Consider the following 14,020-nt stretch of genomic DNA (forward strand, 5'->3'; position numbering starts at 1 on the left):
TGCTCTGTGACTGCCTGCTCCGCAGGGAAAGAGCCAGGCACAGACCACATGTCATTCTCATGAAGCTCTAGGAAGTTGCAACATTTAGATCCAGCCCTCAAAATGAGGCATGTTCCCAGAAAAAGAAAAAAAAAAAAAAGCCCAAACCAGCAATTACTGCTTTAAAAAAAAAAGTAAAAAAAAAAAAAAGTTGAGAGATTCAAGTGGTTCCTTCATGAATACTACACAGCCCACCACAGTACGTGACATGACAGAAGCACTTCCCACACTGCTTGGTGCTAAGACAACCAAAATCTCTCCTTTTCTTGGAAACCTGGTTTCTGCAAATGGTTTCTATACATCAGTGAAACAGCATCACAGATATGAGATAACGGGATGGGAAGCAAAGGAAGGGAGGGAATGAAGACGCTTTATTTTGCAGAGACTGTCTTTCTTCAGCAGCATGAGGAAAATGAAGTGTGTAAAGCTAATTTAAAGTATTATTTCAATGTGTCACATATCTGAAAGGAAGAACCATCTCAAAAGCAACACAAAGAGCTCACAACAAGGCAAGAGAAACTTTCCACCAAGACTTCAGCATATTGGCTAACATCATCGTATCACCAAGACTTTTAAAACCGGGTATTCACTGTGGATTTTTGACAATATTGCTGCTTAAAAGCTCACGCCAGGTCCAAGCTCCCAACAGCTATTTATTACTGATGGGAACACACAGCAGTAACACTGCTTTTTAAAAGCTTCTATAAATACTGACAAACTAATCCTCAGGTGCCCTTCTGAAAAATCGATAAATATTGTTCCCCCTTTCATTACTGGGAAACTGAGGCAGAGAAGGGTTGATGGACGTGCCAAGAGCAGCAGTGGGTTTATGGATCTACAGCTCTCCACTGCTGAGCCTGGACAACAAAGCCGGCGGGCCGGGAGCCCAGGCACTCGCTATAATGAAGGCCCTGGCTGAAGACCACAGGCCGCAACACCACCGCTGCTATTACGCACCAGAAAGCAATCAATAGGCTACATTAAAATCATTGCGGTTTCTAGAGTGGCAGATTGAGTTCTCTAAGCGCCACCAGGAGTGAAGATGGCTCCCACAAGCCACGCTCCATTTCCCGGAGCAGGGCCAAAGCTGAAGGGTCCCACTGCACGCAGGGTTTCTGAGCTGGTCCCAGCCAGCAACGTTCACTTCACTGTGGTAAAGAAAGTCTTAGATCTCACTGCTGCCATAGTTTCTGTGATCTTCATCCTAAATATCCCCTTTGTTTTCAGGGATTACTTTTTTTTAAGCATAAAAAGCTTGTTTTTATACATTTATTTCCTTCCAGGCCTGGACACTTTATTTTCTGTGCTGCACTTTGGCTAGTCCTTAATGCCACCAGCTATCGCCAGTCACCCTATCAGGAGGAAATAAGCAGAGAGATCAGCAGCTAATAGGATGGACCAGCTCAACCTGAACTTCATTTGCACAGTAAGATTAAATCTATCAATATTTTATGTACTTCTCTGCCTGACTTTCAGATGGGAGCTCCACGTAACAGAGGCAAGTTTGAGCCACCAGACTGCGACCTTGTGGGGGCAGAGCAAGGGGCATCAGCAACTTAATTCTGTTCAACCTTAGTCGAGATTCAGAGTTATTTCCTTCACCAGATTACTTTTTGCAGAGCTACGGCAGAATGTTTTAGCCTCTTCACCTCCTGTTATGATTGACAATCAGCAGGGCTTAAAAACCAGAGATTAAACTCCCATCACATCCACCCTGAAAGCCAAGAAAACGTTCCCTTGCTGTAATTCAGTCCCTCACACTAGAGCCATTCTTTAGGCTTTTCCATCTACAACGTGCAATTCTGCCTCGCTTCAAACACCTTGAAAACAGACTGTGATCAGACACAGAGGCCAGCGGCCCCCTCGCACTCATCCAGAGGCTTCCTTGGCTGCAGGGCTCAGCAGGATCGTGGGCCCCCAGCCTCTACTCACGCTCCTGCACCCAGCCACGATGCCACCAACTCCTCAGAAATTCTGTGTGAGGGCACAGATGCCACCGACTGCATATATTTGTTTTAATGGACTAACATCCATGGGAATACAAAACACACTTGGGGCGATAAAGTTCTCCTTAAGTTCTTCTCTGCCTTCTCTCATGTCATCCCTTAGATGACCCAAAAAAAAACCCCAAACCCATTACTGCCCATTGCCCATCTCCGAGCCCAGCAGAACCCACAGACCTCCCCACACTGCTCACGTCAGGCTGATCAGACATCCCGATCACCCTTTCTTAAAGCCTTTTCTTTTGAAAACAAGATGGCATTATCCATCATTCTAGATCAGTTATAAACCAAAAAACTCGAGATTATTTTCCTAGCCTTCGGCCTTCACCTGGGACATGTCAGCGATGCTGCTGTTTTCTTTCTCAAGCACAGGGAGAAAACCTGGAAGAGAGCGAGGCTGTCCAGGTACAAAAGCAATTGAAAACTAAACGTCATGGCTCGCAGAAAAAAAATCTCCACTGCTAGCAATGGAAAACTTGAGCAGTCCCTGTAGGCACACACAGCACTGAGTACATCGCTGAATTCTACCTAAACTTGCGGCACTGAAGCCTTCCAGTGGGCAGCAGAGACCCAGAGGAAACGCGAAGTGCCCCCACGCAGCTACATGAATTCAAGATCCAGCTACAAATGACTGATTTCACCTGTCAGGACATGGCTTCCCTCCCCATGCAATGGAAAAAGTTGAGTTTTACAGCAGTTTTTCCTTAAAATGTCAGTGAAAAACAAGCTTATTATTTGGAAAGTGAAGAGGGGATAGATTAGACCCACGAAACAGAGCATAATTGGGAGCAATTTTCTTTTTAACAGATCAGAGATGCCCATCAGGACAGTGTTGAAGGCAATTTGTGGGCCAATTTGCCTTCATTTTTCTCTCTGGCAGGCTGGGAGGTGCAAAAGCCTCCTGCTCAGCCCGAGAAGTCACTGTCCCATGCTCAATCCCACACGTGGTGCTTCCAAGCTGTGCCTCACGGCCGGCTGCAGCCCCCTTGGCAGTTTGCCTCACAAGCCTGTGGCATGCTGCTGGGCTCTGGGAGCTGGCTGGGGAGGGCAGAAAGGGTCCAGCAACACACCCACCACCTTATTCCAGGCTGGACAGAACCCAAGAAGCCCAGTGGAGGGCAGGCTCCGGGCAGAACAACGCTCCTGTGTCCCACCCAGGTGCCTGTTCCCTTCTCACATAAACATCTCCTGTCCTCACAGAGCAAACAAAATCAGCTATGTGGAAGAACAGGGGGTAGGAGGTGGTCTCCCAGAGAGGTCTTTTTGCTGTGAAGGGAGAACTGAGAGCACAGGAGAATAAGGGCAGATGTTAAAGTAGGTTTTCCCTTCCACCTGGTGTGCCCCATGTTCATCTCAGGCTTCTTTTCAAGAACTGAAGGACAACCCCCCAGTCCAGGGCAGGCAAGTCACCCACTGAAGCCAGTCCAAAATAAAGGGAACAGGATTTGTATAAGGATGCAGGTAAAAGCTGATTCCAGTAATGTCAATAGTTAACAGTACTTTGTTATTTCTCTATAGAGCACAACACTTTGGTTAAAAAAAAAAAAAAAGGAAACCACACATGCACATATGCACACATGCAGATTGAGTTCAGAGGTACTCGTCATTTCTGTGTTGTTTTAATTATAACATTTCCCACTGCGGCGTGCAGAAAGATGATCTGTGAAGAGTCTAGCAGGGTGCAAACACTTAAATCACTCACCCTTCAACTCACCACCTCAACAACTCTGCCGCAGAGACTGGCTAAATCCTTGAAGTGCTGACTTTCGTAAGTGATTTGCTTGCATATTGTGGTGTTGAACTTAATTTCACAAAAGGAAGTGTAAATGAACATGAGACAAGCCAGGATAGATGAATTTTAAAAAGCCTTTGTCTACAGTGCTGGATTTGTTTTTCAATCTGAAGTAAAAATAGCAACTGCAGAAAAAAAATCAGTATTAAAAAAAGAAAAAAACACCACACCAAATCCTGCCCAAACCTCTCTCAACTATCTGCATAAAGCAACTGTTCAGACAGCCATTGATTATGCACCCAGTAGCAACATCCCAGAGCATTTTCTAATGCACTCACACAACTTCCTGGCAGCCGATAAAGGATGCCTGATTTTCCTCAGGCAACATTATTTTGTTGATGGTCACAACAGATCCCATAACCTTGTCAGTACAGTTCTGGTTGTCTGACTGTTCTGATCAAGGGTAGCAAGCAGATACAACTCCTGGTTGCCTTATCTTCCCTTGCTCAGGCCACTCGCAAAGAGAAGTGTGTGGTCACACCTGCGTGGTGCTAACCACAACCTGCCTTCTCTCGAAAAGGCGAAACCCTACTGCAGGCCCCAATGAGCAGAGCTCACTTGGATGAGCTTTCGCATTTTAGTGCTCAAGTGAAGCAAAATTTCTGCAGAAGAGCTTTCTAAAACCTCTTCCTCTTCATCACTGTGCGACAATTTGGGCATATTTAGCCTAAGATGCACTGGCTTAGACAAAGCTCCAGTTACTGGGCCAGGAACACACTTTGCCATGGTGTATAATCAATAACCCATGCACAGTCAACACACTTGTTTAGCAACAAAAGAACCAGAGCCCACGTGCACAATTAGGAAGCAAGTGGGAGCAGAACATTATGCAGTGCCAGTCCAATTAAACTTAAATTCTATGGGAAAGGAGTAAAAAAGCATACAAATATTACAGCCAAGTAGACTAATAGCCCACAATTTTAGTCTGTGTCTCAGGCTGTCAAAGCACTGAGTAACTGTCCAATTAGTCATCAGAAAAAATGGCTGTTGCACTCAGAAAGACTGAGAACATTTCAACACCATCCCCCAGAGTCACTCCCTCCGCACTCAGTAGCCTTTCCACATATTACAATCCATCCATCACCTAACTCCGAAGTTTTCTTCTTTCAAGTCATTCTCTAATTTTAGTTTGCACCACCTCGGGGAGAGTTTTGATCCTACTCTTGGTTTCTGCCTCAGTTTTCTTACCATCTTGACGACCCCATGCAGGAAGGGCTAATGCCCCAAGAAACAGGCTCGTGGAGCCAGGAACCAGCAGAGAGATGTCAAGGAGGGGCTGGCAGACAAGAAATCCCTGGCACCTGAGCAATTTGGTCCACCATCAAAGCAGACAACACACAAAGGTCTCCACTTGCTGTGGGTCGTCAGCTGAAACCCCAAAACCTGGATTCACCGTCTAAGTCATGTCTTAGCCCCCATCCTTCTGACTTACACATCCTCACACCTAGCTAGCTGTCTTTTCTACACAAGTCCTGATGCTTTTCCCAGTCACTAACAGCTTGCCCATGGCTATCCCACCGCACGGGGAGGATACACGTCTCTGGGCACCCAAAGCTTTTGCTTTCATTTTTCACCCACTCAACTTTGTCGCGCCTTAAAGACTTCTCTGATTTTATGCATCTTAACCGCTTTGAAAAACAGTGTTTGCCATCATTATAACAGAGTGGAAAGGCTTTTGAAAGGCAGACAATGAGCTGGCTCGGCTCTCTGCAAAGCCTCAATCAAGAGGGAAATGGCAGGCAATCTTTTGTGAAATACAAAAGAAACATTTCTAAGAGACCACAGTTTAATCTATGCCAAACACCTCCGAACAACTGGAAGAGTCACATGCTTCTTTCTCATTTAACAGATACAATGGAGTTGTTATTCTGCCCCCATGTTTTTGCAGCATACACTAAATTAACCCGTGTCACTGAAACACCAAGGGAGTTCATTGCAGAGAGGCACTTGTAATACAGCCTGTAACAGGTAAAAACTTCCATCTAGGCTAAAGTAAAGCCAAAGGAGCTCTAGCAAAGGGAACAGACTATTCAGAGAATGGTGTGCACCATTCACCACTGCTCCTTCAGTGTTTTTCACACTAGGAGCTCCATTTAGGAGCACAGTGTAAGTAAGAAGAGCTGTAAAATTATTTATTTATTCCAGCATCAGGCACTTCAAAGAAGCTTTGCGTATAGAAAGGGACAGCTACCCAGGTCATGCAGGAGAATTCACTGCGTACAGAAAGCAGGAAGCATCATTTACAAAGTCTTTCTTTGGCCTTTTCTTTGCCAGAGGACAGCCATAGCTCTGCACTTCTCTCGAGATGGGAATGTTTCTTTAAAACATTCTTTTAAGTTATCCAGCTGGCCATAAGGCTTGTCTCCTCCGGCAAGGCTCAGAAACTGTATCAGTTGTGTTATAGATTTTCTGTGGAGAACAAATTACTGCTACCACCTGCACAGTCCCCACTTAGTTACTTCTGGGACACAAACAATAGGCTACCTCCTTAAAAGCATTGACCTAAGAATGATGCACCAGTCAAAGCAGCACATTTACTCACAACCGAGAGCTGTCAGTGACCCATGGAGAGTTATAACACAGCGAGCTGAGGAGCCCTGAACACCACAACCCGGAGATGTATGGCCGCATAAAGACCCACCTGCCCTACTGCAAGCTAGGGACGCTGCAGGGACTGGTTTCCTGGAACCACTTGTGACACAGAGTTGAAGCTCATTTCTTTGAGCAGCCCTTGAGGATGTTGTCCAAAATAAAGAAAAAATGGCAGATTTTGAAAAAGATCTAAGTTAAACATACAAATCCTGATTTAAACAAGAAAATGGACTTGAAACCCTTTCAGTAGCTACATGTGATTAGGACTTATACATACCACAACCACAAGTGATAGAATAACATTTTTTTGAACTCACCAACAGCTCTGCAAAAGAGTAATCGGGTCTGAGAGTCTTTTCACAGACATGCCTTGGGATACCATACATTGCACATACCTCACCATTGTATTTCAATTTGGAAACAACATTAAGGAGTTGATTGTAAACCTTGCAAGACTATAAATGCTCACCAACATCATGGATAAACCGCTCAATTTTCGACTGCATCCCCCAGTATCTGAACTCGACTTTACAAAGTTTATATGCACACATGATTGGGTATTTCCCAGGGTTGTTCTTGTACTCTTGAATCCAATCTTCTGAGAGAGGGCCTCTTTTAGTCTTTACTGATTTATACAGCTTTGGATCCTCCTCAGCCTTGTATTCATGTGGAGGGATAGGATCTTTAACAATATCAATAGGATCTGTAGGAAGAATAGAAACAGTTAGACATTTCCTCTGCCTGAACAAAAGAAGAAAGTACATTTTCAGGAGTTATTTCTGTTTTAGTAAGTACCAGAAGCATTACAACAATATCTGTTTTTACTTAAACAACTGATAGTTAAATTGTTTATACGCTGCTGCTGGGTAGTGATCCACTCTACCAGAGGAGTTTCTGTGCACACTTCCAGCAAACAGAGGCTTTGCTGTAAACATTTTTGCCCAGTGACTATAGGTCAAAAGCAGATCTGCTCATGCCATATTTCTAGCTCCAGAGTTCTTTTGCACATTCCATCTCTCAGCTTTTGTAGTATCACTGACATTATTACAGCTCTGCCTAATCTGAGACACCTAAATACACCTACCTCTTTTTAGTACTGTTATGGAATAGATGTTACCACTGAACGTCTTATCTTTGGCGTCCATCAAGTGAGGTTACTGTTACCTCCTCAAACTTTACTGTTACATCAGATATACTACAGAAGGCAGAAAGTGTAAAGCAAGTCCAAATTGTCCTCATTAACACTTCAACAATGAAGAAGTGGAAAGTGCAATGGGAACGGAGTGAGTGAACATATTTTTAAAATCTGCATCCCCCAACCCAAACCTAAGCAGCAGAAGTTTGGGTTGAAGGGCAGGATCTCACTTCCAAGGAACAACAGCTCTCCCGACACTTCTCAGAGAGGCAGCATGACTCAAGCCTATTTGTTCAGGACTGAAAACCCAATCAGATAGGCTTTGGAATGTGGACAGTCAAACTGAAGTTCAAAATGAAGCAGCTTAAGCCAAGTAACACTCAAGTAAAATTGCATGGGGTTACCACCGTGGCCAGCATGTCAACAGAGCTTAAGGAGCCCGAGCAGCCACTAGGTGTCCTTCCCCAGAGCTCCTTTTGGGTGAGCTCAGCCCTGGGACTGTGAGAAGTCAGCCCAAGCTCAAGTCACTTCTCCAGGCCCGGCAGCTTCAGAGCAAGGGTTGCTTCGGTTCGGTGAGGCTGTAATTGCCAGCACTCCCTGCTATGCAGCTGGGCCTCCAGCAGATGCTATGGGCACGGGCCATGACGGACAGCAAGGCAGAGGAACTGCTCTAATGCTTGCCATTTTCTGCCTTCTGATATGATGTTCCGTTCTGCCTTTTCTTTTGTTAAATCCTTAAGTATATCAGGCTCATTAACTCAACCTCCCAAAGACAGCTGTGAAGCTGAAGTGTTAACTTGCGTAAGGGAAACAGGAGGGGAAGCATAAATTAAATACACCTTCATGTTTTGGAAATGCAGCTAGGAACGTTCTTTCATATACCCAAAGGAGATATTTAATTATACAGCTATATTTTCCTCTTCAGTAGTTATTTCTATTTATCATCCCCAAAATCATTAGCTGTCCAAGTTCTCTCAGGAACTGCACCAATAATAGAGAAAAGCATCAGCTTCATTTTACAGACAGGGGGATTCAAATGGATTTCCAGGTGCTTTACATCAAGCCTGAAAGAGAACCCAGGTGCCCTCTCTCTACTCGATGTAACCCTACCCAGCAGGCACACCACTGATGGGGTTCACACAAGGGTTAGGAGTGGAAAGGACAGGCCAAGGAGATGGGGCATACCAAGCAAAATCCTTTACACAGCAAAAAGCAGAATGAAGGAAGAAGTAAAAGAAAAGGGCTACTCACCTAGAATGGTTTGTCTTTTTTCTGCAGGAGAAAGGTTGAAAACGTTGACGTGCTCTCCTGGATCAGTTTTGTAGTATGTCTCAATATCAATAGAGAACTTCTCCACAAAAGGGCACGTATACCTGAAAGCAAGAGCAATACAGCTTGGAGTAAATCCTGCTCAGTTTCGCAAGCAGAGAAAATGCTTTCCTAAGATGTGTAAAATCAGCCTGAAATCCAAGTCAGCCTTCACTTGTATTTTACTTCAGATATACTTAAAATACTGACTGTACAGATTAGAAAGATTTGCTTTATTAAATTCTTAAGATAGGAGCTTGCCTTGGACTTGTGGCTTCAGTGGAATAGCTCTGGTTTAGTGAACCCCCAACCCCACAGCACAAGGGGGTTTGCTCCCCCTGAGCTGTTAGATGGATTTATGGGTGAAAAGATTCCAATGCTCCCACACTGTTTGGGTGGTCTCACTTTGCAGAGACACTGACAAAAGCCTGTGACTTAGTTTGACAATGTCTCCTCCAAAAGACAATTATCAGGGCAGACCACATCTGAAGGAGCAGTGTTCAGCAAGGAGATAACTTTTGGGTCTGCTGTATTAACAAGTTTTGTTATCCTTATAGATATGACACCAGGACACCCTGGAAGTGCATTTTTAACAGGAAAAAAGCAGAATTCTTGCCTGGAATTTGCAGCAGAATAAAATACAGACTGGTTCTGCCCAAGACCAGGTTTCCTGGCCAGGTTACTGACTCTCAGACAATTCAAGAGGATGGATAAAAACAAACTGAAAGTGGACTTTAATCACTGGAAAGTCATAAGCTCCATATTATTTAGTCATGAGCAATTGTCCATACACACACTGACTATCCACCTTTCCCCAAACTCACGTTACTTGTAGAGGCCAACTAAAACAGAACTATGAAAGTTACCTAGATTTCTGACAAAAATCATAAGATCCTAAAGCCTTTTTATTATGACAGATGACAGAAACATCACACTTGCAAACCCAGAATAGGGGAAATGCTCTAAACCAGAGTAACTGGCATACAGGGTATTTAGTCCAGGGCATCTGAAGTCCTCCCAGACAAAAATCAGATGAAACAATGAAGAGCAATCACCTCCCTGGAGCCTCTGACTCTCTTCTCTTCTCTCAGAGTGAAAACCACTGGGCACAGGTTTGTTATTTTCTAGCTAAAAGACAGTAAGATAGTTCCCAGAAAAGAAGCATTGTATTTATTAACAATTTTTAAAGATTTTTCTCTCCCTCTTCTTTCCCTCTTAGGGCAAGTGAGTCCTGTTTTATTTGATAGTGTTCGACATGACAGCTTTCCCATCACTGCGTACATTTATAACTTCACTGAGCTAGCAGATAACTGCAACGTTAAGTAGAACACAGTGCAGGATACCAGACTAAATAAAAACCATTCAAGATTTCCCACGCTTTGATGGACAAAACAGCTCACATTTTAAAGCAGCCAGCCACAAATTCTCAAGTACACATGCAGTCAGCCCATGCAACGCTGATGCTTCTGAGATAAAGCACAGTGTAAGAATTTCAGGACTCGACACCACATTTCTCTAAAGGATATTACTGGAGATGTAAGAGATGCCACTGCATCAAAACCTCTCCCTGAAGTAGGGAAACACCTCTGGTCATTTTTCTAAGTTTTACCTTGTCCTGGTATAAGGATATGCATTCCACGATTCCTCTTCAACTCGCAGAGCTGCCTTGGGCAATATTGACCGAAACCAGCTGGGTATGTGCATACCAATGTGGTACACTTTGTGAGTATACTGCCCGTTGCCTCCTGGTCCGTCCATGTACGGCCTGTTTTCCAGGATCTCTACTCCACTGCCTTCCCCACATGTCTCCTCTCTGCTCTTTTTCTGAAAAGGAAAATATATCACACAGTTAGGCTTTCCAGTGTTTTGTACGTACCAAGTCTCAAAGCAGATGAAGATCGGGGTGGTTTCTCAGACTCCTGTTGATCACAGTTTTATATAGCCACAAGACCCGTAGCAGCACCTTGGCAGTAAGATTACCAAACCTTGAGATCATAAATGACAGATTTAGATACTCATCTGGCCAACAGAGGAACTGGGATGAGATTTATTAGAGATCCACTACAAATCTGGATTTGACATCTCTAAAGCTATGAGAGAATTTGCACGGAGACCTCATGACACAAATCCCTCCTCTTATAATAGGTAACACATTTCTCTTTCCAGGAGCACACTAAACCTTGGCTCCAGCTTTGAACCACCCAACAGCACAAAAAGCTTTCACATCAGTGGATGACATGGCGAGGGGGAATTTGTCCAACTTGGCACATTCTTGTGGTGGTGTATCAGCGTGAAGAATCACACACACACACAGCACAACACTGCAGTAATAAAAACTGTTTTATGACCTAAACCCACAGGATTTAGGGGTTTGTTGCTTGTGGTCTGGCAGAGCAGCAGCTCTCCAAGAACAGCTTGGAGACTACGTTCTGCTAATTAAGATATTTAGAAGAAAGAACTCAAGTTTGCCAGAATGCACACAGTACCCCCTGGCAGCTTCAATATTTTGGCTTATTTGTAGCACTGTCCCTCATTGAGGGACCTGGCAAAAGTTCCTTCAATAAAACAAACAAACAAACAAACAAAACACCTCATTTCAGTGCTTCTAAGAAGAGCTAGAGGCAAACTAAATATTTGTTCAGCTATAACACATTTCAGCAGATTGGATGATGGATAGCCTTCATCATTTCCAACCAACAGATTCATATTGTTAGTGTTTTTGAGCTTTTCAGTTACTGTCTCTGTTTGAGAGGACGGTACTCTGGAAATTAAGAAAAAAATGGAATTATACACAAGAATCAACTGTGAAATATAATGCAATAACAACCTCTCACTTCTGGCAAACAAACAATTCCAAGGAAAACAAGGCTTAACAGAAAATGATTAATAAGATGCAAGCGATCGGCTTCTCATCTTTTGAGGACAGGATGATAAGCCAACAGAGCTATTTAAAAAGAGGGCTATGTACTTCTAAATAACTCTCAGGCGATTTTAAATTTAAACAGCTGCAACCAACAAATCTAAATAACTGACAATCTAAATAGTCATTTTTTCCTACCCCACAAACTGTGAAGTACCGCAAAAGAGAAGCACTTTTTTAAAGTTTACGTCTAACATACTGCTGGCAGTTCATTAAAACACACATCCTCTTAAAACAAATTACTGTCTTTCAGTTCTTATATAAGCATTGACCAAGTCCTGTACAAATATTTATGACAATAACATTAAATAATCTTGATGACCCAAAAATCTGGTTAACTCGAAGGTCTTGGAAAACAAAGCAACCCAGCAGGCATGGCGAATGTGTCAGACAGAATAAGAGTGCAGCATCTGCTCTGAACAGTTGATACAAATTATGGAGATCTAGAGTCTTATTATATGGCAGAAGCACGTGGAAATCATAAGCAGAGGAAATACAGATTCTCCTTGTGCCAAATTACCACATGTGGACTCACACATCAGCTAGATTGAAAACTACTGTTCCAGATTATGTGGTTACCAACAATTCCAAGTCCAATCTGCCGGTCCTTGTTTCGGACCAAAACCCATTTAGGAGTTTTTCAAGAAATCCACAGCACCGAGTGGACTCAGCACCTGCTAGGATGGTGCAAAGCCAAACCTGCAGAGAAGAATCCTGTCCCTAGACTTACAGCTGCTTGTATTGTAATGGAAAACCAAAACACTGAAGACTTATTTTGTTTTAATAGCCACAGTTGAAACTGAAATTAAAATGGATAAAAACACTCTTAGGCTTTCCTTGTGGGAACGTGATTTCATGCTTTGCTTTTCAGAGGTATCTCCGAGAAATGCCTTATCCCTCTCCGACAGTTCTCCACTTCTCTGTCTGATCGCTGGAGATGCGGCATGGTGTCATGCTCCCAACACTTGGAGAGGGGAGGAAGAAGGGAAAACCCTAAATTAACTGAGACTCTTTGGGGAAGCCAGTTTGCATCCCACTTCTGATTTCTGGTTATTTTATTCACTTCTGCACACCTGCAGGAGACCACGAACCCTGTTCTGAGAGCAGTGCATGCTTCCTCCTTCAGCCCTTCCAGATGACCAGCTCCAGCCCACAGCCTCTTTCACCCAATTGCAAACCTCAAGCAAGTTTTGGCCCTGTGTGTTCCTCCTGCTTGTCACTTACCTACACAAAAGAGGACAGGGGACAGCAAGAATATTCTCTTAGATGAACGTGAACTAAGAGCTGCACCTCTGCATGACAGAAATCAGAGCTGCAAATTTGCATCTTGAACTATCTTTTGAGCAAGGACTGAGTCAGGCCAAACTATATTCAAAACATACCACAATTTATCACTGGGAAGAACGCTACAATCAAAGAAAAACTCTCAAGAAATCCCCACAAAGCTCCCTCCCAGTCCTGCACGCTCTCAATTAGCATACAGAGAGGGCTACAAGCACAGCGAGGTCAGGAAGGAACAGAGGGGCCAGGTTGGATGGTAAATGGTACAATTACTAACCTGTCATAAAGACAAAAATAAGATACATATCTCAGACAATAAAATAAAGACATCAGCAACACACACTCAACAGACCAGGATGATACTCTGCGCTAAGTGGTTCAGCGAAAGTACACCACTTCTGGAAGTGAAGAGCAATTTGCTTTCAGCCATATAGCCTCTTCACATCTATTGTGACTCAGCTACAGCATGGAGAGGGCTCGTTACAAGGAAGTGGTCTGTAAACAACAATTAAAAAATAACCATTGATTAGGAAAACATTTGGCTTGAGAAGTGTCTGGCAAGCCCTCTCCAAAGACTACCCGTCTGCTGGGAGTGGCTGCTGTGCAGGCATTTTAGGGTCAGTCTTTAAGGTTTCAGCCTCGTAGACCTTGCCCCTGCAGAAAGAAGATGCTTTATTTAGCAAATTACCTGTGTTACTGCCACTTGCTACTGACAACAGCATCTTCCCTTTACGTAAACATCTGAGGAACAGTCCCCAACAAAATCAAAGAGTAGCTAACAGCTTTTATATGCAAGATATCTAAGCTTTAATCACAGTAAACCGTCTTATATTGTATTACAACAGGAAATCCAGTCATCCCTTTAGAAGTCCCTCTCCTCTGCTGATGCCACTCGATGTTCTGCACAGCCCCATCAATAGCTTTCCAGGACAGATGGTGACACAGATCCC

The 14,020-nt window shown here is 43.6% G+C and overlaps 1 protein-coding gene across 14 annotated transcripts in view; it reads right to left on the minus strand.

The window, feature by feature from the left end:
• The window catches only part of PITPNM2 (phosphatidylinositol transfer protein membrane associated 2), a 132,862-nt gene that overhangs the window by 40,158 nt on the left and 78,684 nt on the right, over nucleotides 1–14,020 (minus strand). For all 14 annotated transcript variants that reach the window (XM_066979224.1, XM_066979225.1, XM_066979227.1 and 11 more), the window contains 3 exons: nucleotides 10,479–10,693; nucleotides 8,813–8,934; nucleotides 6,896–7,129 (listed from right to left, as the gene is read on the minus strand). In XM_066979224.1, coding sequence (XP_066835325.1) covers nucleotides 6,896–7,129; nucleotides 8,813–8,934; nucleotides 10,479–10,693 — 571 coding nt within the window. The remainder of the gene's footprint in view (nucleotides 1–6,895; nucleotides 7,130–8,812; nucleotides 8,935–10,478; nucleotides 10,694–14,020) is intronic.

This window comes from Anser cygnoides, chromosome 17 (assembly GCF_040182565.1).
Source record: "Anser cygnoides isolate HZ-2024a breed goose chromosome 17, Taihu_goose_T2T_genome, whole genome shotgun sequence".
Lineage (NCBI taxonomy): Eukaryota > Metazoa > Chordata > Aves > Anseriformes > Anatidae > Anser > Anser cygnoides.